Source organism: Rana temporaria, chromosome 9 (assembly GCF_905171775.1).
Source record: "Rana temporaria chromosome 9, aRanTem1.1, whole genome shotgun sequence".
NCBI lineage: Eukaryota > Metazoa > Chordata > Amphibia > Anura > Ranidae > Rana > Rana temporaria.
In genome coordinates, this window is record NC_053497.1 from 168,791,597 (window position 1) to 168,815,650 (window position 24,054).

General features: G+C 46.6%; 1 protein-coding gene across 1 annotated transcript in view; it reads right to left on the bottom strand.

Moving 5' to 3' along the window:
• Positions 1–23,741, bottom strand: part of WDR46 (WD repeat domain 46) — a 42,169-nt gene extending 18,428 nt beyond the window's left edge. The window contains exons 1-9 of the mRNA XM_040324965.1: positions 23,633–23,741; positions 18,198–18,356; positions 15,271–15,351; positions 11,050–11,162; positions 7,067–7,154; positions 4,877–4,938; positions 3,590–3,694; positions 623–773; positions 394–529 (exon numbers count right to left, since the gene is read on the bottom strand). Coding sequence (XP_040180899.1) covers positions 394–529; positions 623–773; positions 3,590–3,694; positions 4,877–4,938; positions 7,067–7,154; positions 11,050–11,162; positions 15,271–15,351; positions 18,198–18,356; positions 23,633–23,659 — 922 coding nt within the window. The 5' untranslated portion in view covers positions 23,660–23,741. The remainder of the gene's footprint in view (positions 1–393; positions 530–622; positions 774–3,589; positions 3,695–4,876; positions 4,939–7,066; positions 7,155–11,049; positions 11,163–15,270; positions 15,352–18,197; positions 18,357–23,632) is intronic.
• Positions 23,742–24,054: the final 313 nt, after the last annotated feature.

The window sequence follows — 24,054 nt, forward strand, 5'->3', positions numbered from 1 at the left end:
ATGGTGGCACCGTCTGGCATGCAATGGTGGCACCGTCTGGCATGCAATGGTGGCACCGTCTGGCATGCAATGGTGGCACCGTCTGGCATGCAATGGTGGCACCGTCTGGCATGCAATGGTGGCACAGTCCGGCATGTAATGGTGGCACAGTCCGGCATGCAATGGTGGCACAGTCCGGCATGCAATGGTGGCACCGTCTGGCATGTAATGGTGGCACCGTGAGGCGAGGCATGACTAGTAGGAAGGGGGTAGTCTTATACGGCAAGTATATCCCAAAACCAACATTTTGGCTGGAAAATTATACGCCCAGTCGTCTTATACGCCGGCAAATACGGTATATAATGTTGGCGCCCCCGCTGTATACCACAAACAAAAAATCATCATTTTACATACCATTGTGATGACCCAGGTGGATGATGGCATTATGTGGGTTCTGACACATTACACCCAGTCTTCCGGACCTACAAAAAGTAGCTGCGACTTCCTTTCCAACAGAGACATCCAAGTACTGCAGGAAACTGGTGGCGCTCTGGAGAGAAGAAGAACAGGGCATGGGGGGTCACAAGATACACAAGGCGCAGACGCAACATGACAAGCCAAACTTTGCTATGATCACACTTACACACGTCGCTAGCAGGAAATGATATGGTAGGAATTCCATTCGTAAAACGTCATTAAACTTCTTGACGCAGTGAAGCTCCACCCCTAGCGAGTCGTAGATGTATAACCACTTCCGCTGAGCCACTGCAAACATCGTATTTGTGTGTAGCCACCTGCAGGGGGAGGCAAACAGAAGGTGAGGTTTGAATATGGCTGGACCAAGACCAACAGTTAATGCAAAATAGCTTGTCAACCTTTAAAGCAGTCAACTACTTCAATAAAGTGGGCCTCAACTGTACCCCCGACATCACAAATGGGTTGTACATGTTCTGCTAAAAAAGGATTGTAGATGCCCTGAATGCTTTCTTGTTCCACCAGATATGAGTTGCCCCATTGTAAATTGAGCCTGAATCCTAAAAGTCATATACAACCCGATGGGATGCTTGGTTGCCCTTGCCCCCTCAGGTCAGTGTACTGGGAGATTAAAAAAAAAAAACTGGGAGGGCTCCCAAAAAGAAAAGTAGGAATCACCGGTGATCCAAATGGTATTACAAAATACAAAAAACACTGGGCCAGATTCACATAGAAATGCCTAGGCGCAGCGTATCAGAGATACGCTACGCCGCTGCATCTTACCTGGCTCCAAGTCGAATCCAGGAAGATTTTGCGCCGTAAGTTACGGTGGCGTAGTGTATCTCTCGGCGCGTAATTCAAATCGGCGGGTAGGGGGCGGGATTCATTTAAATGAAGCGCGTCCCCGCGCTGATTGAACTGCGCATGCTCCGTTTCGAAATTTCCCACCGTGCTTTGCGCGAAATGATGTCGCAACAACGTCATTTTTAGAACTTCGACGTGACTTCCGCAAAAAAAAAAAAAAAAAAAAAAATACTAATTTCGACGGCTATACTTTAACATGGCAAGTCCATCTATACGCCGCAAAATAGCAGCTTTAACTATACGCCGGAAAAAGCCGACTAGAGACGACGTAAGAGAATGCGACGACCGCGCGTACGCTCGTGGATCGTCGGAAAAAGCTAATTTGCATACCCGACGCTGAAAACGACGCGAACTCCACCCAGCGGGCGCCGAAGTATTGCATCTAAGACCTGAAGGCGTACAAAGCCGTACGCCTGTCGGATCTAACCCAAATGCCGTCGTATCTTGGTTTGAGGATTCAAACTAAAGATACGACGCGGGAAATTTGAAAGTACGCCGGCGTATCAGTAGATACGCCGGCGTACTTGCTCTGTGAATCTGGCCCTATCTTCATTGATGGACATTAGCTAAAATTACTAACAATTCAAATTAATACCTCCACCCGCCACCATATTAAAAAGAATGACAACGTTGTCTTCAATTAAAAGAACTAGATTCCAGACTCAGATTAACAGCAATGCTTTAGGTAATTTTTCGTCCGGGTTTCTTCCAACTAACCGGAATGCCAACTTAGCATAAAAATGACAAAAACAGCATCTCTTATATAAAAAAAATGGGGAATAAATCCGGTTGTGGAAAACATTTATGCCGATTAAAGTTTGTTTTCCTGTACTTCTCCTGTGGATCACACAAATGCAGTTTGTTCTGCACTCCTAAGACCCATTTTCAGCAGACAACAGGCTGAAGACCACTGTTGGCTGATGTCACAGAGCCGGTCCAGGCTCGGGCAAGATCGTGATAATGAAATCAGGATCCGCCCACATGCCTGAACCAAAACCAGGCTTAGCCTCTCAGCGCAGCGCTGAGAGGCTGAGCTTGGCTGCGCCACCCCTTCACAGCCCAGCGCTCCAGTGAGCGCAAGGGGGGGGGGGGCAGAGCAGACAGCAGCTCTCTGCTCAGGGAGCCCTGAGAACCAAGTGATCGGCATGTTTGATTGCTCAGTTCTCAGTGTTAGAGCCGGCGGGGGACAGATGCAGCATCGGACCAATGCTGCATCCACCTAGGTAAGTATTAATCATACTTACCTAGGTGGATGCAGCATTGGTCCGATGCTGCATCTGTCCCCCGCCGGCTCTAACACTGAGAACTGAGCTGATCACTTGGTTCTCAGGGCTCCTTGAGCAGAGAGCTGCTGTCTGCTCTGCCTCCCCCCCTTGCGCTCACTGGAACGCTGGGCTATGAAGGGGGTGGCGCAGCCAAGCTCAGCCTCTCAGCGCTGCGCTGTGAGGCTAAGCCTGGTTTTGGTTCAGGCACGTGGGCGGATCCCGATTTCATTGTCACGATCTTGCCCGAGCCTGGACCGGCTCTGTGACATCAGCCAACAGTGGTATTCAGCCCGTTGTCTGCTGAAAATCTATATATATTCCCCTACTTCTCTTTTAAAGGTGCAGCAGAATCCTATAATCACAACCTCAATTGTTTCTGATCAACAACACTAGAGTATATCTTAGCTACTCTATAATATAACATGGCCTGAGGGTACTGTGTCCACCTTCATCCTATGCTCTGTAGTCCAGTACCGATGCTCACATGCCCATTGTAGGCGCTTTTGGCTGTGGACATGGGTGAGCATGGGCACCCTGATCAATCTGTGACTACGCAGCCCCCATACCCAACAAACTCCTCTATTGCATCAGACTACTCGGGCCAGCCTTCATTCCCTGTGCCCATCAATGAGCCTTGGCCGCTCAAGCCCCTGTCATCTGTTTGCTGGTTCTCCTTCTCGGGACCAGTTTTGGTAAGCCCGGACCATTACAGACCAGGAACATCCCCACAAGATGCAGTCTTAGAGTCATTACAATTTGGCCCTTGTCAAAGTCCCTCAAATCCTTACACTTGCCTAGTTTTTCTGCTTTCAACACCTTAGCTTCAGGGACAACATGTTCACTTACTGCCTAATATATCCCACCCACTTTCAGATGCCATTGTAATGCACTAATCAATGATATTCACTTGACTAATGGTTGGTTATATTGTTATGGCTGATCAGTGTATAGCAAGCAGCAAACTGACACAAGACACCCTTTTTCAACGTTTTAATAGACAAACCAACCTGACGTCATTGACAGTCTCCATCACATTCATTTCACAGCCCAGCTTCTTGGTGTGCCAGTCTAGGGAGGCAATGTGACCGCGCTGACCGGCCAGGAGGAGGTGCCTGATGAGGACAAATAATGTGGGACAGTTAGATAAAAAAATAAAGATGATGAAAAGATCAGAAGTTCACTAGCTGAAAATCTTGTTCTGGGCCAAAAACAAACAGTACCTAAAGCTGCGGACAAGCCAGGCAGCAATGGAAGCAGACATATTATTCTCAGCAAAGGTAAAAAAAAATTGTAAGTATATCAGACACATTAAAATTTGACAAATTTGCTTGGAATCTAGAAGCCAGCTAAAAAAGTTAGGAGCCAAAAAACGCGCCCCGTCCCGCCAAGCTCGCACGCAAAAGCGAACGCATACGCGAGCAGCGCCCGCATATGTAAACGGTATTCAAACCACACATGTGAGGTATTGCCGCGATTGGTAGAGCGAGAGCAATAATTCTAGCCCTAGACCTCCTTTGTAACTCAAAACATGCAACCTGTAGGATTTTTTTAAACGTCGCCTATGGAGATTTTAAAGGGTAAAGGTTTGTCGCCATTCCACGAGCGGACGCAATTTCCAAGCGTGACATGTTGGGTATCAATTTACTCGGCGTAACATTATCTCACAATGAAAAAAAAAAATTGGGCTAACTTTACTGTCGTCTTATATTTTTTATTAAAAAAAAAGTGTATTTTTTCCCCAAAAAGTATTCCAACGATCGCCATTTTATTCTCTAGGGTGTTAGAATAAAAAATATGATTTTGTAGTGTGCCCCAGAGTGAAATGGTGTCTTTAAGCTGTATTGCACTGCTTTTCAATAAACTTCTCTTTAAAACTAAAAAAAAAAAAAAATTATTATATATATATATATATATATATATATATATATATATATATATATATATATATATATATATAATGTTTGGGGGTTCTAATTAGAGGGAAGGAGATGGCAGTGAAAAACACAGAACTGCTGTTTTGCTACTTGTAATGTAATGTAACCTGTAATGCCAACGGTCAAAAAAATAATAATAGCCTTAATCGTATTGTAATGTGGGGGGCAAGTGTAATAAGAAAAAGTAGTTTTTAGGGTGAACCACCCCTTTAACTTCTCCCATCTTGTGAGTAGGAGTAATTGTTGGCCTGCCAGTTCACTAGGAAGAAGGGACTGCAAAACGCGCCTAGTGCCATTCTCTGACATATCCCCCCCCCAGGCCATAAAAATCACACCTACCCACCCCTCAGCATCACTCACCTTCCATTTCTGGAGTAGTTGATTCTGTATGGTCCAAACTGATTGAGGAAGAGGTTAAAATGCTGCAAAAATTAAATAAAAATTAAAAACTTATGACCAACCCAGCATGTGCAAAACAGACAATGCAAACGCTTTCTCAAAGCCATCCTTTATAGATGGAGAGATTTACAAAAAAAGTGAGCAGTTATCATCCAGTTATTGTACTTATTATATTGTATCTTATTGCATTTTCTATTGTGATGTTTTTGCATTTTTTGTTATTTTTTTGATTGAATTGTTACCGTATTTTTTTCAATTGCATATCCAATCATTTATTTATTTTAAATACACAAATACAGATCAGCTTGATGCAAACAACGTTACCAATATGTGCTAATGTTTCAAAAAGCATTATTTCCTCATCAGATGCACAGGTCCTGCTTTGCAGGGAAACACATTGGGCCAGATTCACATAGGTTAGCGGATCTTTAGATCCGCGTAACCTATCTGATTTAAGATCCGCCGCCGCAAGTTTTTGAGGCAAGTGGGTAATTCACAAAGCACTTACCTCAAAACTTTCGGCGGCGTATCGTAAATCCCACGGCGGAATTCAAATTCCGCGGCTAGGGGGAGTGTAGTATTTAAATCAGGCGCGTCCCCGCGCCGATTAAACTGCGCATGCGCTGCCGGCTAAATTTCCCAGCATGCATTGGTCCAAATGACGTCGCTAGGACGTCATTGGTTTCGGCGTGAGCGTAACTTGCGTCCAGCTCTTTTGTGAATCGACTTACGCAAACGACGTAAAAATTCAAAACTCGGCGCGGGAACGACGGCCATACTTAACATTGGCTGCGCCTCATAGACCCAGGGGTAACTATACGCCGGAAAAAGCCGAACGCAAACGACGTAATATCATGAATTTAAAATACATTTATTGTCGGCCATCACTGGGGCCCTTAGCGAAAGAAAAGCTCAAGCAAAATGTCTTCATATTGGTCTGCTGCGCTTCCTGCATTTTTGGTCAGTTAACCACTTCAGCCCCAGACGGATTTACCCCTTAATGACCAGGCCACTACTTTTTGCGATACGGCACTGCGTTACTTTACACAAATTTTCCCAGCAGCATCTCTGTTCTGTGTTCCTCCTATCACAGATGCCTTCTCATCCTCGGACGAGAGGACGTCCGTGATAGGCGGAACACAGAACAAAGGCGCTGCTGGGACAATTTGTGTTCCGCCTATCACAGGACAGTCTGAGGAGAAGGCGCGGCTTTTAAATCATGGACGCTCGCAGCAGACGGAGACTGTCATCGGCCTGGAAGTCAGAATCAGCAAAACGTAAGTAATGGCACAGTGGGGGCAAAGTGATGGCATAGTGGGGGCAAGTGATGGCACAGTGGGGGCAAGTGATGGCACAGTGGGGGCAAGTGATGGCACAGTGGGGGCAAGTGATGGCACAGTGGGGGCAAGTGATGGCACAGTGGGGGCAAGTGATGGCACGTGATGGCACAGTGGGGGCAAGTGATGGCACAGTGGGGGCAAGTGATGTAATGGCACAGTGAGGCATGTAATGTAATGTAATGGCACAGTGAGATTTGAAAAATGCCTGTTCCTGTCAGCGGTTGTTCTGGCTACCGCTCAGCTTCCAGAAAGACTAGTAGGAAGGGGGTAGTCTTATATGGCGAGTATATCCCAAAACCAATTTTTTTCCTGGGAAATTAGGGGGTCATCTTATACGCCGGCAAATACGGTATATAAAAGTGCATGCAGGAAACAGGGCAGACCACTAGAGACAAAGGGGATGTGAATTTTTTACATACAGTACTGTAATCTATAAGATGTAATGTGTTTATTTACTTTTTTGAATTTGGCGCCGTTCTCCGCCCCCGTGCATCGTAACGTCGCAGGGAACGGAGATCGGCGGCACACAGGGACACTGTGAATCGAGCGAGGACGCCGCTCGCTCACACAGTGGGGAGGCATCGCAGGATCCAGGGACAAGGTAAGTAACTTCGTCTGTGGCTGCTGCGAGGCGATCACGAGTCTGGCTCGGGGATACCACTTTTGGTACTGAAATCTTACCCCGAGCCAGACTCGGGAATACCCCCAGGGGGGTTAATGCATGTTTTATAATAAGTGCCCCTTTAAACGAGGGTAAAAGGAAATAAGACCATCAGAACTTGGCATGTAGAACCAGGATTGTTTGCTATACCTTGGAAGCGCTGGTAATATCCACTACATCCGCTATGTCCTGCTGGGTTATGGTATTGGTATCCTCGCCCTCGTCTCCTTCCAGGTACCTGTACAATGTAATGAAAAAAACTCAGATGAGAGAAACTGACATTTTTTTTTTAATACTTGGGAGATTTTAACATAAAACTAAACTCTTTCAAATCAACATTCACTATTTTTTATCCTCATGCTATTATTATCACTAAAACGATAAGAAGGAATATTATATTTACAATTTTTTTACATTTCTTCAGTTGCTTCCTGGTTTCTGACCTAGTCCAAAATGATGTCATACATCCGATCTTCACGGACCTCTTTTTTTTTTTTTTTTCATCTGGGAGGAGAGACTTTCTCAGCTTAGCACACCCTCCTATTAGATTAGGAGATGCATCAAATCTAGTAACGGAAGTGAAGTTCCATCGCCGCCATCTTGGTACACCCCCGCACTCTTCCGAAGTAAGGCTACAGTTAGAAGTCGGCAAGCGGACATCTTTTTACAGCCACCGAAGTCTTGTATTTCACGCTTATTTTTACCAGTAAACTGAGCTTAGATACTGAAATACAGGATTTTTAAACCTATCAGACTGTTTTGATGTTGTATTCCAAAATCAGCGGTGTTCCGTCAGATTAGCAAACCTGTGAGATCGGCAGACTTGCCATTGCTTTTTAAATTCAGCATCAAGACACTGTCATGGATTTCTAAATACTGTATTTAACTATATAAGCTCAGTTTACTGGTAAAAATAAGTGTGAAATGCAAAAGTTTGCTGGGTGTAAAAAAGATGTCTGCTTGCCGACTTCTTAACTGTAGCCATACTGCGGACGAATGCGAGGTGCACCAAGATGGAACTTGGGTGGACCTCCGTGCCTTTTCTTCAGCCACAAGTGTCGCCACTGACGACTCCCGCACGCATGCACAGGAGTGACATCACACGACTCCAGCCAGCCACAGAGCCTGAGTCCGCGGCCCGGGAAAAAAAAAAAAGAGGGGCGAAGATGAAAGCGGCCTCCAGCAGAGAGATCGCGGGGCTTCGTTTGCAGGGCAAATATCACATACTAGTAGGGGTGCAACGGATCGTCACCGATCTGTGATCCGAACGGGTCGGATCGGCACACCCCGCGATCCGCGGAGCGCTCCGGAGCCTAGGAAAGTCCCCGGCTTCGGCCTAGCTCCGGAGCGGCGGCCATCTTGCTCCACCCAGTGTGCTTGCCAGAGCCCAGCGTGACACAGCCTCCCCGCCTCAGCGTGTTGACTTCTGTAGTCAGCGCGCTGAGGCAGGGAGCCATGTCATGCTGTGCTCTGGCAAGCACACTGGGTGGAGACGATGGGACTCAACTACATTCTAATTCTAAAAAGGAAGTAAGTTGGCAACACTTAGCACAGTGTCATGATCATTTAGGTAAATGCAAGCACATAATTCAAAGCACATCCCTGGCTTTCTTCCACAGGCTTGCACTAGATCAACAAATGGTATGATTTTGGAAGATAATAGTGCACCTATCCTTCAATCTTTTGTAGGCAAACTTTTTTTTAATATCCTTTTATTTAATTTGCCACCGTTTTTGGCAATAAGTGCAGGGAATGTTGATACCATTTATGGAGATCAAAGCTTATACGGTGTGGTCATTTTAAGGAGATTACTTTTTTATCTGTACATTTGAAAATTTTTCTTTATTGCTGATCCGAAAAAACGATCCGATCCGTGACTCCTGATCCGAGGATCGATCCGATCCGTGAGTTATTGATCCGTTGCACCCCTACATACTAGCATACTAGCCCATTATGCTTTTACTTTACAGGGGAAAATAAAGGAAGTAAAACCCAGCAGGGTTTACTTCCACTTTAACTGTGTGCCTAGCCAGTGTTTGTGCACTATGTGGGAGGTGCTTTTACTAGGAGAAGGCATGGATTGGTACCCTGTTTTGCAGGAACACAGGATCCATGCCTTCCCTACCGTCAGAACAGCGATATGCCTTGATAATAGGCAGATCGCTGTTCTGGCTCTCTGTCTAATGATCAGCAGGTGCCAGAGGACATCGAGTCCGCAATACCCGCAGATAAGCTCCCGCTGTGTCTAATCACAGCGGGAGGATTGCCGGCGGCACGCATGCGTGCCCCAGCTCCGAAGGTGTCAGATCACGTACCTAGTACACATTCCGGCACAGAGCGGCCGTCCTGCCGCACTACATGTACAGTGGGCGATCCGCGAGTGTTTAAAAACAAAAATAAATACATCCCCTCTAAACCCCTGGTGCCCTACTTGCTGCCCTTTGGCACTTATTGTGTGGCCCTTAGGGTCTGTGTTTTGCTCGCCTAAGTGTCTGCTCAGGAGAGTGAAGGAAAAATATTCTTTAGAGACTGTGTTCTAGTAGTTAAAGTGTTTATTATTATAATAAGCAGCAGACTTACTTTTTAATATCTTTATAAATGATCTTGGGTCTGGGATCAAAAGTAAAATTTCTGTCTTTGCAGATGACACCAAGCTATGCAGTGGAATAACGTCCTTGCAGGATGTCGCCAATTTACAAGCCGACCTCAATGCTCTGTCTGATTGGGTGACTAATGCCTCGTTTCCACTGAGCGGATCGGTTCGGTACGGATCGGTTCGGTACGCTTTTTTGGGTGTTTCCATTATGAAAGCGTGCCATAAAAGCGAACCGTACCGGACCATTCTGGGTCCTGCTTCAGATGTGGGGCCATAGAGAATGGAACGGTTCCATTAGGGCGGACCTACAAATACATCTCACTGATTGGTGGATGTGCTAGGCTTTTTTTCTAAACCTTGCATGGTCCCGGATGGTCCGATTTGCAGTGGAAATGCTCTGCAGAATAGACCGGTCCCATTCTAACCGCTCCATTCTTTCTGACCCGAACCGATCCGTGCAGTGGAAACAAGGCATTAGTGGCAGATGAGGTTTAATGTTGATAAATGTAAAGTTATGCACTTGGGGGCTAAGAATATGCATGCATCATACATACTAGGGGGAGTACAACTGGGGGGATCTGTAGTGGAGAAGGATCTGGGGGTTTTAGTTGATCATAAGCTCAATAATGGCATGCAATACCAAGCTGCGGTTTCCAAAGCGAGCAAAGTCCTTTCTTGTATTATGAGAGGTATGGACTCCAGAGAGAGAGATATAATTTTGCCCCTGTACAAATCATTAGTAAGACCTCATCTGGAATATGCAGTTCAGTTTTGGGCACCAGTTCTCAAAAAGGATATCGGAGAACTGGAGAAAGTGCAGAGAAGGGAAACCAAACTGATAAGAGGCATGGAGGAGCTCAGCTATGAGAAAAGATTAGAGGAACTGAATTTATTCACTCTTGAGAAGAGGAGAATAAGGGGGGAAATGATCCACATGTACAAATATATAAGGGGTCCATACAGTGAACTTGGTGTTGAGTTATTCACTTTACGGTCAACACAGAAGACAAGGGGGCACTCTTTACGTCTAGAGGAAAAAGGATTTCATCTCCAAATACGGAAAGGTTTCTTCACAGTAAGAGCTGTGAAAATGTGGAACAGACTCCCTCCAGAGGTAGTTCTGGCCAGCTCAGTAGATTGCTTTAAGAAAGGCCTGGATACTTTTCTAAATGTACAGAATATAACTGAGTACTAAGATTTGTAGGTAAAGTTGATCCAGGGTAAATCCGATTGCCTCTCGGGGGATCAGGAAGGAATTTTTTCCCCTGCTGTAGCAAATTGTATCATGCTCCGCTGGGGTTTTTTGCCTTCCTCTGGATCAACTGTGGGTATGGAGTTGGGTTTATGGGATTGTATTGTGTTTTTTATTTTATTTTTATTTTTTTGTGGTTGAACTGGATGGACTTGTGTCTTTTTTCAACCTGACTAACTATGTAACTGAGACCTCCCACGCTAGTGAAATGTTGCAGAGATCCCTCGGGCTCTCTCCTACTCTACATTATATGAGGGACACATCATTACTGTCACATTGACTTACCCAGCCTCCTCCGGCAATAATAGGTCATGTCTGGCGGCCTGGGACATCGCCGTCTCCACCTTATTCTCCTCAAAACGCAGATGTTCCTTTAAGCGTGGAATGCTGCCCTTTTTCTAATATAAAGAGAGCAGACAGTCAGTGTTAAGGTTTTCACATGTATACCTTTGATGTGATAACGTTTTAGTCTTGATCTTTTCTTTTTAAAGCTGTACGAGTTGCATCATGATGGAACAATACATGCAGAACTACAAATCCCAGCATAGCAGTACTTGTGACTGAACTGTCCAAATAACAAGAGTTTGACACGTGAAAATCAGAACCTGCAAAGAGACACTTAGGTTGATTTACTAAAGGCAAATAGACTGTTCACTTGGCAAAGGAAGTTGAACTTTGCAGAGAACTTACCCCCAGAACTTGGTGAAACTCTGCCGACTTCCATCATCCAATCATGTGCAAGCAACAATAATGTTTTTTTTTTCAATTTTTCTTGTATGCGATTGGGTATTCTTTGCAAAGTGAAACATCACCCCATTCGCTAAACTCTGTGGAAAATTCTGTGGGAAAGTGAGTCTATTTGCCTTCAGTAAACCAATTCCGATGCCTCCTATCATAATACACAGGTGAGTGCGGCCACACTTCTTCCTCATCATTTCACAACTGAACTGATCTGAATCAGGGGGGATAAAACTGCCCTTTCTGATACTCTATGTAAAATCTGCTGTTATCCAATAGAAAAACTTAAACAAAAATGAAAACCTGCTTATACCTGAGTTAAAGGGTGTTCCAGTAATTTTTTATGTTTATTAAAAGTCAGCAGCTACAAAAAGTATAGCTGCTGGCTTTTAATAAACATACACTCACCAGTTCCAGCGATGCACCGGGGCTCCGCTCCTCTCCCCCCCTCTCCGGCCGCCATCTTCATTCCAAATGTGGGCACCCGGCCGTAATAGCTTTCGGCTTCACGGTCGGGCACCCACTGCGCATGCGCGAGCGGCGATGCGCCATCGAATTGGACAGGCGATCGCCTGGGACCTGTCACGTATCCCAAGCGATCGCCTACAGGGAGGGGCTGCAGAAAGGCGATTAGACTATTCGCCTTAGCAGCCCCTCGGCGGAAGGAGAAAGTGGGACAGGAAGTCCCACTCCTCCTGAAGCCCCCACTCCCCCCCCCCCCCCAAAAAAAATTACATGCCAAATGTGGCATGTAAGGGGGCGAGGAGTGGATTAAAGCGGGAGTTCACCGGAAAAAATAATTTTAACATTAGATTTAGGCTAATTAAGGGGAGCGGAAATGGGTATTTTTTTTTAAATCAATGCCGTACTTACCGTTTCAGAGATAGATGTTCTCCCGCCGCTTCCGGGTATGATCTTCGGGACTGAGCGTTCTTATTTGATTGACAGCCTTCCGGCGGTCGCATCCAGCGCGTCACCAGTTGCCAAAAGAAGTCGAACGTCGGTGCGGCTCTATACGGCGCCTGCCCACCGACGTTCAGCTACTTTCGGAAACTCGTGACGCGCTGGATGCGACCGTCGGAAGCCTGTTAATCAAATAGGAACGCCCAGTCCCGCAGCCCATACCCGAAAGCAGCGGGAGAACATCTATCTCTACAACGGTAAGTACGGCATTGATTTTAAAAAAAAAATACCTGTTTCTGCTCCCCTTAATTAGCCTAAATCTAATGTTAAAAATGTATATTTTGGGTGAACCTCCACTTTAAGGACTGAACCGCGCTTTTATCTCCACTCAACTGATACCCCCTTTAGGTGCAGAGGCAGCAGCCTAGGGTGCACACATGCCATACTGTGATGCTTTGCTTCATGGCTGTATTTATATATGGGCACTTCGTGCCCACCAAACGTAACCCATTCAAGCGAATGGTGCCACTCCCCAAGCACCTTGTAACAATGTGCAACGCAAGCAGTTACAGTGTGCTAGTGCGAGCTTCGAGCGGGTGGTAAGGAAGCGATACAATGCCCGCTCACCATCTGTCAAATGCTCTCTAAAGAGCGTTCCGAATGCGGATTGCTCTTTAGAGAGCACGGCTAGTTTGAACAAGCCCCAACAAGTGCTAGACAGAGAAGTCATCTGGGAGGGAAACAGCCAGGTGGGTGGTCAGCCACAATGATGAATAGGCTTTTAAATGTCAGCTGTAAGAACAACATGAGAGATAGATAGATAAATATATATTTATTATTATTAATAATAAAAAAGGTAGAAAAAAGAAAAACCAGGCTAAGTGAATGCTTTATCATTTAGAGCCAGTTTACACCACATGCAGTCGAGGGCATTTTTATTCAGCATCAAAAAACGCATGAAGCATAAGATTGTACCTTGCATTACAAGCAGAATTCATTCCAGTAGCAGGCTTGTAATCCAAGGCACTCGTATATCAAAGCGAGTTTCCCCATAGGAAATACTGGAAACACAGATAATCCGTTCCACAGCCACGGCTGGTCTATGCAGTACTGCATGTGGCCAATGAAAATCTGTGGCTTTGTGTAACTAAGGCAATCTTCATCCACACGCTGACTTGTATACAATTTTAGGGCAATTGTTTAGCCATTTTGCCAAGGCACCCCTGAAGAAACCGCAAGGCAACCTGGTTGAAAAAGGCTAGTCTAGACTGTACAATCTGGTCCTTGTCAAATTCTCTCAAATCCATACACTTGCCCATTTTTCTGCTTTCAAAACTGAGCCTTGGCCGCTCAAGCCCCTGTCATGTGTTTGCTGGTTCTCCTTCTCGGGACCAGTTTTGGTAAGCCCGGACCATTACAGACCAGCAACATCCCACAAGATGCAGTCTTAGAGTCGTTACAATTTGGCCCTTGTCAAAGTCCCTCAAATCCTTACACTTGCCTAGTTTTACTGCTTTCAACACCTTAGCTTCAGGGACAACATGTTTTTTTTTCTAAAAATAAATCAGTGTATTTTTTGCGTGTACTCGAGAGAGGAGCCGGACTGCAGGAGTTGGGAGTAGGCAGGCCTCCCCCAGAGGCAATCTGCCACCTTTCTCCATGCCCCGGGTGGCAATGGCAGGTGTGTGAGGGGGTCCTCCCACACAGCCCGCCCTACCTGCTCCGCTTTGTAGCCCAACGGGGCAGAGGGACTCCCTATAAGGGAGTGAGAGGATCTAGCCCGCTCAACCAGCCCCGTTAGTCCTTCGCCTCTCTTTTTAGAGACCGTGTGGTCAAAGTGCGTGCATGTTAACCCAATTTCGAGTGCGTGTAAGTGTGGTGGTTTTTGTGGGAGGGGGGTGGGCGTACTAAGTGCAGGCTTACCTCGCATAGCACACCCACCGGGAGCCGGGCTGAGACCACCAAACTCAATTCACATGTAGCCGAGACCGGGATCCGAACCCCTAGCTGCAGAGGTGAATGGCTTGTCAGCGCAGTGCCAATCGCGCTGAGCCACCGCAGCTCCCTAGGGACAACATGTTCACTTACTGCAGGGGTGCCCAACCAGTGGCCCATGACCTCCTGCTCTGGGATGGAATACAATATTGCTATTAAAAGGTCAGTTTTATTACTAAAATCCATGTATAGTGTTCTGTAGTGGTTACTGGGCTGCTTACAAACTAATCTGTGGGTGGTGCAGAGCAGCGCACCTGCGGGTTACCTGCACTGAGCCATAGACTTCTGTTATTATGTGCGGGTTTGGTGAGCTTTCTGAAAGTGCACTACACCTGCAGAATATAATAGAAGTCTATTGCAAAAGTGCAGGAAAGCCAAAAGGTACACTGCGTTGCACCAGCTGTGCAGGTAAAGTACAGTGAATCTGTGTAAAAAGCAGCCTTGGGCCCCTTTCACACAGTCAGTCCGATCCAATTGGACCCTCCATTCGCCTCTAAGGAGTGGCAGACGTAAACCGACTTGTGTCCTACCTCCAATCCACAAAATAAAAAAAATAAAGAGTATAGTGGGTTATGTCCATGTCTGCTTTGCCAATACAGAGCAAACACAGACCTTCCATCTGCCCGCTCCACTCATTGTGGTCCGCGACCTGTTACCAAGTCGCTTAAGTGGCCCTCGCTCTTCAAAAGATTGGGCACCCCCGACTTACTGCCCAATATATCCCATCCACTTTCAGATGCCAGTGTCACAAAAAAATCAATAATATTCACTTTACCTGGCATTGGTCATAACGTTATGGCTGATCGGTGTATATTTAAAAAAAACAAAACAGAGAAAGGGTGTGGGCTTAATCCGGTCCATCATACTCACATCTGTCTCTTTCCTCGCCCGCTCATATTTTGCCAGCTGATCCTCAGGCACAGAGGGTAAGCCAGGAAAAGGGTCCTTTGCCTGAAAAAAAGTGATAAAATGGGGGGGGGGGGGAAATATTAAAAGTTTAACATTATTGCACTTTGGCTAAAAGTTTTGCTTTGATGCCTAACACTCTGGGGCAGATTCAGATAGAGATACGACGGCGTATCTCCTGATACGCCGTCGTATCTCTGAGTTCCGTCGGTCGGATCTATGCGCCCGATTCATAGAATCAGGTTACGCATAGATCTCCCTAAGATCCGCCAGGTGTAAGTGACTTACACCGTCGGATCTTATGCTGCAATTCCAGGCCTGCCGCTAGGTGGCGTTTCGTTTTTTTTTTACGCAACGAATATGCAAATGAGGATTTCCGCCGATTCAGAAAAGAACGACCGCCCGGCGCATTTTTTTTACATCGTTTGCGTTCGGCGGAGATTATATGGGATTTTCATTTGATAGATATAATATACTCTGCCAAGTAGTATTAAAGGGGTTGTAAAGGTAAAAAAAAAAATCCTAAATAGCTTCCTTTACCTTAGTGCCGTCCTCCTTCACTTACCTCATCCTTCCATTTTGCTTTTAAATGTCCTTATTTCTTCTGAGAAATCCTCACTTCCTGTTCTTCTGTCTGTAACTCCACACAGTAATGCAAGGCTTTCTCCCTGGTGTGGAGTGTCGTGCTCGCCCCCTTCCTTGGACTACAGGAGTCAGGACGCTCTCTACGTTGCAGATAGAGAATGGAGCTGTGTGGGCATCCTGACTCTCCTGCTCGCCCCCTCCCCCTCAAGGGAGGGGCGAGCACGACACTGTACTGCTGCAGTGGAGGTCGGGGACCTGGCTGTGCTGCCCGGATCACAACATTGGCTGCACAGAATTACAAATCCTAAGGCAGACAAAACAATTTCTATATGTATATCTGGTTGCTTCCGTTTTAAACGCAAGACTCAATGGGGTTGATTTACTAACACTGGAGAGTGTCAAATCTGGTGTAGCTCTGCATAGAAACCCATCAGCTTCCAGTTTTTTTGTCAAAGCTTAACTGAACAAGCTGAAAGCGGAGTTCCACCCAAAAATTGAACTTCCGCTGTCTGGATTCCCCCCCCCCCTCCTGTTCTACATTTGGCACCTTTCAGGGGGGAGCAGGTACCTGTATAATACAGGTGTTTGCTCCCATTTCTGACAAAATGTCTGGCCCCTCCTCCGTTCCCCCCCCCCCACTGTCTTCTAGGACAGTGGTCATCAACCTTGTCCTGCAGGGCCCACTAACAGGCCAGGTTTGCAAGATAACTGAAATACATCACAGCTGATATCATTTGCTCCTCAGTGATTGCAGTATTCTAGATTGCATCTCCCCAAGGTAATACATAAAACCTGGCTTGTTAGTGGGCCCTGCAGGACAGGGTTGATGACCACTGTTCTAGGAGACACACATGTCCCAGAAGACAGCAGGGACCACTCAGAACGACTTGCACATGCACAGTAGGGAACTAGGCCGTGAAGCCACAAGGCTTTACTTCCCGATTCCCTTACTTAAGATGCTGGCACCTCCACCCAGAGTACAGGGATGGGTGGGCTTTGGGTGAGGACATTGCGGGCACCCTGGACAGGTAAGTGTCCTTTTTTTTTAAAGTCAGCAGCTGCAGTATTTGTAGCTGCTGATTTAATTTTTTTTTTGTTTTGTTTTTTTAGGTAGCACTCCGCTTGAAGTTAGAAGCTGATTGGCTACCATGCACAAACGCACCAAATTTTGCGCACTCCAGTTTTAGTAAATCAACCCTAATGTGTACCAATCGGCTTTACTATCTAACAATGGCCTAGAGACAACTGGGGAAATAATACAGGACGCTGGCTTGCTACTTTTTTTTTTATAGTGCGTAGAGAGTGTTGCAATTCCAGTCCTAATTTTGAAGGTCCTAACCTTCTGAAGCCTGAACAAGCCTGCGGACCTCTGTCCAAGTACACCAGTGTTTCTCAACTCCAGTCCTCAAGGCGCCCCAACAGGTCATGTTTTCAAGATTTCCATTATTTTGCACAGGCGATTTGATCAGTTTCGCTGCCTTGGTAATTACCACAGCTGTTTTATCTGAGGGAAATGCTGAAAACATGACCTGTTGAGGCGTCTTGAGGACTAGAATTGAGAAACACTGACGTACAAAGAAGTAGGGCCAGATTCTCAAAGAGATACGACAGTGTATCTCCTGATACACCGTTGTATCTCTGAGTTCGCCCGGTCGTATCTATGCGACTGATTCATAGAATCAGTTACGCATAGATATGCCTAAGATCCGACAGGTGTAAGTGACTTACACCGTCGGATCCTAACTGCAATTTTAAAATGGCCGCTGGGGGCGTTCTCGCTGATTTACGCAGAGAATATGTAAATCAGCGAGATACGCCAATTCACAAACATACAGGGGCCCGGCGCAGTCACTTTACGCCGTTTACGTAAGGGTTTTCCCGGCGTATAGTTACCCCTGCTTCTATGAGGCGCAGCCAATGTTAAGTACGGCCGTCGTTCCCGCGTCAAATTTTGAAATTTTACGTCGTTTGCGTACATCGATTCACAAAAGCGCTGGACGCAAGTTACGCTCACGCCCAAACCAATGACGTCCTAGCGACATCATTGGGAGCAATGCACGCCGGGAAAATTCACGGACGGCGCATGCGCAGTTAAATCGGCGCGGGGACGCGCCTGATTTAAGTAATACACTCCCCCTAGCCGCGGAATTTGAATTCCGCCGGAGGATTTACGATACGCTAGGAATCAGTTTTGAGAATTACCCACTTGCCTCAAAAACTTGCGGCGGCGGATCTTAAATCACATAGGTTACGCGGATCTAAAGATCCGCTAACCTATGTGGATCTGGCCCGTAGTGTTGCCTTACCCCGGATATCACATCTTTCCCGTCAATCTTCCCCTGATTCCATGTTGTTCCACGTTCTTGCTTCTTCCTCTTCTCTCTTTTCTTTTTCTGGTCATTTCTCCTTGATGGCAGGGGACGCTTCTTCTCCTCCTCTTCCTCCTCAAAGTATCTCTTGGCTTTCTATAGGAGAAAAGGTCATGTAGAATTTGTAATTCATCAAACTGAGAATCAAAGACATCTTCCACCAACAGTTACCTACCACCAATAGTACAGGTAAGTACTGGTCTCCTGAACAAGTGTGGTAGTTAAAGAGGACCTTGCCCTTTAGGAAAGGTCTGCTTATTCATTGTAGCCCCCTTTCCCCAAATACTGCATACAGTACCCATGGGGGAGGGGAACAAATAATATACTCCTTTCCCCCCCGACTTCTGCAGTACACAGTTGCCGTCATCCTCCGAGCCGACAAGATCCCGGGGAATGCAGAGTAGCCAAAATCTCATTGTATCAAAGTGCAGGATCATCTTCCCTGAGATCTGGCTAGAAGGAAGATGACGTCACCCTTGGCTAGGTGTCTGGGGGAAGGCAAGTAGAGTATCCAGCTTTAATACCTGCACAGATTTTAAATGTACGTTTTCATGCATCGTCTTAGGGGGGGAGGGGCAGCATGAATCAGAAGCAGGGCCGATCCGCCCTATAGGCTCACTATGCAAGCCGCTTAGGGCCCCGTAAAGTTGCAATGGGCCCCCCAAATTACTAGAGGCCCCGTCTGGTGAGAAGACATTTTCGCCCCCTCACCCCGCTGGCTGTATGGGAGAAGAGGTAAGAAGTCAGCACCCCCTTCTTCTCAATTTAATGTAAGATGTCATTTCTGACAGCAGAACACCCCCTCCCCCCACTTCTCAACGTTCTTTAATGTGACATGTCACTGTCGTCAGCGCCCCCCGCTTCTCATTTTTAATGTGCCATGTCATTTTGCTTCGGGCCCCAGGGAGGTCAGGATCGGCACTGATCAGAAGACCTCATCACCGAGGTGGACGATCTGCTTTAAGCACTGTTTTTTTTTTTTTTTCGTTTTGTATGTTTTTGTGTTGTCGCATATTGTAAAACTTTTTCAATAAAAAAATTATGATTGAAAAAAAAAAAAAAAGGACTGGTTCGAGAACGCATGTTTTCCCCAAACCGCATGGAACTGCACTGCCCTCTGTAGAGGTGCGAGGGTGCCATTAATTCCCAACAGCAAACCCACGTATCTAGTAAATGCAGGTGTGTTCACAGCCACCAAAGTGCATGGTATTATATTGTAGCACCATGCGGTTTAGTGCAGCAAAATTCTAAAAAGGAGGTCTGTGGTTCTTTTTGCGCATTCCAGCATGTTGGGTATCCCACTGAAATAAATGGGCTGCCAGGGACATGAGAAAAAAAAATTGATGCGCTCAGATATACTGTTAGGCTTCATGCACACTGGATGTTTTTAACGCTGCCGTTAGGGGTGCCTGCAGTTTTTTCTTTCCCGGTCTCTAAACACCCCTCTATGTTAGCCTATGTGTCCCATGCACACATTATTATTATTATACAGGATTTAGATTGTGCCAACGGCTTGCGCAACACTTTACAATATAAAGAGCGACAGTATCGTTACAATACAATTTAATAAAAGGGGTTGTAAAGCAGAAGGTTTATTTTTTTTATTTTTAAGTGGAGTTCCACCCAAAAATGGAACTTCCGCTTTTCAGAACCCTCCCCCCTCCGGTGACACATTTAGTACGTTTTAAGGGGGAGGGGGTGCAGATATGATATTTGCACCCACCTCCGGGCCGCAGGAGTCTACGCCACTTCCCTTCCTCCCGCTGTCTCCTGGGAAACACACTGTTCCCAGGAGAGAGCGGGGACCAGTGACGGCGCGGCACGCTACTCACGCATGCGCAGTAGGGAACCTGGGCAGTGAAGCCGCTAGGCCGATACCCTCACAGAGTAAGGCAGCGGCAGAATCCGAGGACCGAGCAATTGCTCAGCCTCATCTTCCGACATTGCGGGCGCGCTGGACAGGTAAGTGTCCATTTTAAGTCAGCGGCAGCAGTATTTGTAGCTGCTGGCTTTTAAAAAAAAAAAAAAAATTGGGTGGACCTCCGCTTTAATGCATTCTATGCATTAAGATAAAAAGCCTTCTGTGTGTAGCAGGCCTCCCCAGCACCCAAATACTTACCTGAGCCCCATCTCTCTCCAGCGATGTCCACAAATCCCTCAGCCAGCCAGGACTCTCCTTCCTGATTGGCTAAGAAACAGCAGCATCTGCGCCATTGGCTCCTGCAGCTGTCAATTAAAGTCAGTTAGCCAATGAGGGGAGAGAAAGAGCAGGGCCGAACGGCAGCTCCTTGTCTGAATGGACGCACGAAGCTGCAGCTCGGCTCGGGTGCCCCCATAGCAAGCTGCTTGTTGTTGGGGGCACTTGACAGGAGGGAGGGGCCAGAAGCAGCGAAGAGGGACCCAAGGACCACGGTCAGAAGAGGAGGATCTGAGCTGCTGTGTGCAAAACCAATTGCACAGGGGAGGCAAGTATAACATGTTTGATATAAAAAAAAAAAAAAGACTTTACAAGCACTTAAACGCTAGGCGGTTTAAGTCCATGAGCACTAATTAATTTCAATAGCCAGAATAATTTATTATTCAGGCCAATTGAATGAATTAATGCCCAAGCACTTGACACATTTAAAGGCGTCAGATATTTTCTCAGACAAAAACGCTGCTGGCATCGTGCATGAGACCTTATAACCGCTTGCCTACTGCCCACTTTCACCCCCTTCCTGCTCAGGACAATTTTTAGCGCTCTCCCACTTTGAATGACAGTTGTGCAATGATGCTACAGTGCCATGGGTGCCCAACCTGTGGCCCTCCAGCTGTTGCGGAACTACAAGTCCCATCATGTTTCTGCCTTTGGGAGTCATGCTTGTAATTATCGGCCTTGCAATGCCTTATGGGACTTGCGGTCCTGCAACAGCTGGAGGGCCACAGGTTGAGCACCCATGTGCTACACTGTACCCATATGGAATTGTTATATTTTTGTTTTCACACAAATAGAGCTTTCTTTTGACGGTATTTAATCACCACTGGGGTTTTTTATTTTTTGCAAAACAAACAAAAAAAGCCTGAAACTTTCCAAAAAGTTTTTCTTAGTTTCTATTACAAAACTTTCTAAATAAGAAATTGCACAGTGTGGATTTGCCGTTTTCCGGCTCTCCTCTGCTCACGTGCGGTCAGCGTTAAGGGGAGGATTGCCTATAACCGGCAAATCCTGTTTACATTGTGATCAGCTGTAATTGGACACAGCTCATCACATGGTTAAGAGCTGCCGAGATTGGCTCTTTACCCTGACCTGTGATCAGCTGCATCCGAAGGACACAGCGGCCACAGCCAATGCACGTCGCAGAGGGCGCACAGGCATCGCGAGCACGTCATATGACGGCCTCCCGGCAAAGAGCAGCCACTCTGTAGTTGTCATTTGGCTATAGCTCGATTGCTAAGAAGTTAATCACCACTAGGTTATTTTTTTTTTTGCTAAATAAATGAAAAAAATATATTTTTAAATAAAAAATCAAAATAAAAAAAAGTTTTCATTTAAAAAATTTGAAAACAGGCAATTTTTCCCCTTCACTGGTGTGCTCTGATGAGGAAGCACTAATAGGCACTGATGAGGCAGCACCAATGGGCATTGATAGGCACTAATAGTGGGCACTGATAGGCACTACCAATGGGCACCGATAGGCTGCACTGATGGGAATTGATAGGCACTACAAGGCTGCACTGATGGGCATTGATAGGCACTATTAAGGGGAACTAATGAGGTGGCATAGATAGGCTGCATTGATGGGCCCTGATGGGTACTGTTGGGACTGCAGTGATAATCAGTGTAGATGTCCCTTTTACACAAATCGGTCATTGGCTCTCTTCTCCTCTCCTAATGCGGTCAGCATGAGGAAACAAAAGCCAATAACCAGCTTATGTTTACATGGTGATCAGCTGTGATTGGATACAACTGATCACGGGGTAAAGAGCCGCTGATTGGCTTTTTACCTCAATCTGTTACCAGCAGTGTCCAGAGGACCCTGCGATTACACACGTCGTCAGGGGCGCGATCACGGGAGGATGTCATAGGACGTCCTCCCTGGACTGCCCAGCCGGGCTGTAGCCATCATTCAGCTATAACACGGTCAGTTAGGCTGCTTTCACATTGGGGATAGAGCCGCGGTGACGGTATAGCCGCGATATTTGTAGCGCCGCTATACCGTCGGATTTACCGCGATATTCGGACGCTAGCGGTGAGGTTTTAACCCCCGCTAGCGGCCGAAAAAGGGTTAATACCGCCCGCGTTGTGGGCGGTATTACCGCGGTTTCCCATTGATTTCAATGGGAAGGCGCGGTATAGGAGCGGTGAACACACCGCAGTAAAGATGCGGCTAGCAGGACTTTTGGAGCGCTCCTGCTAGCGCACCGCTTCAGTGTGAAAGCCTTCGGGCTTTCACATTGAACACTACAGGGCAGGTTTTTTTCATGCGGTATAGCAGCTCTATTTTTAGCGCTGTACCGCATGAAAAACGCCTCAATGTGAAAGGGGCCTAAGGCTGCTTTGACACTGGGGCAGGCGGACGTTGACGTTAAAATGCTGCTATTCGGCCGCTAGCGGGGTGGTTTTAACCCCGCTAGCGGCCGATGAAGGGGTTAATACCGCCCGTGTAGCGGTGCCCATTCATTTCAATGGGCAGGAGTGCCCCTTGAAGATGCAAGATGCTGCTTGCAGGAGTTTTTTTAATGGATACTCAGCACTGACCACCAACAGTTATAGTGTAATTACTGTGCACTACATAGTCCTGACCCCCCCCTATATACTCTATGTGCCACACTAAGCAATTCTGGGGGCATTTTAGGGCCTCAATAAATCCCACAGCCAGTCAGAACATTATTTTTTAAGTCTCCCCCCCCCCCTTTATATAGTAAAAAGTAGCAATTAAGAACCATCAAGAGCTTTGTCTCATAATTTAAAATAAAATGTATTAATATGGCTAGTAATTGTCATTCAAACTATCACATCATTGATGATCTGGACCAGGAGGGGGCAGTACAGGCTGGGAATGAAGGAGTTACATTTTGTTACAATGTATCTGTATACACATCACAGGACTCAGGGATCTCCATGAGGGATAAACACAGGACACAAACAGGGAAGGAGACTACAAATCCCAGCATGCTGGGCCTTGTAGTTCCTGAATATCTGTAGAGCCCCATTAGAACACACTGATCCCAGCATGGACACTGCACTCCAGCAGGTGAATGTCCTAACATGGACCTAATGAGGCAAGGCATTCCAGAATCGCTGGGACTTGTAGTCCTTCCCCCCGCTGGGACCCGCCGAGGTCGGGGGAAAGCTACAGTCCCGGGAAACTCGCTACACACGTGTGTCTTACCCGCTTCTGTGGCTTTAACGGCGCCATGCTGGACTCCTCTGAGAAAGCCGGAAATTAGCAATAAAGTTTCAACAAGAGCCAGCTTGGAACGCATGGAGGACGTTGTTCGGCAGAAAAACGCCACCGCGTCACTTCCGGTCACAGGGGTGGAGGCGTTGTCTCTACTGCGCATGCGCGCAACCTAAACGTGTACAGAGCTATCCCCCCCACAGTGCATAATTCCCATATACAGCAGTGTGTAGAGGAGTAATGCTCTTCTCCCCCTCCACCATACACAGACAGGACATACACGTCCCAGCATCCCCTTCTTTATAGAGGACTACATGTCCCAGCATCCCCTGTCACCCCCTCCATTATAGAGGACTACATGTCCCAGCATCCCCTGTCACCCCCCTGTATGGAGGGCTACATGTCCCAGCATC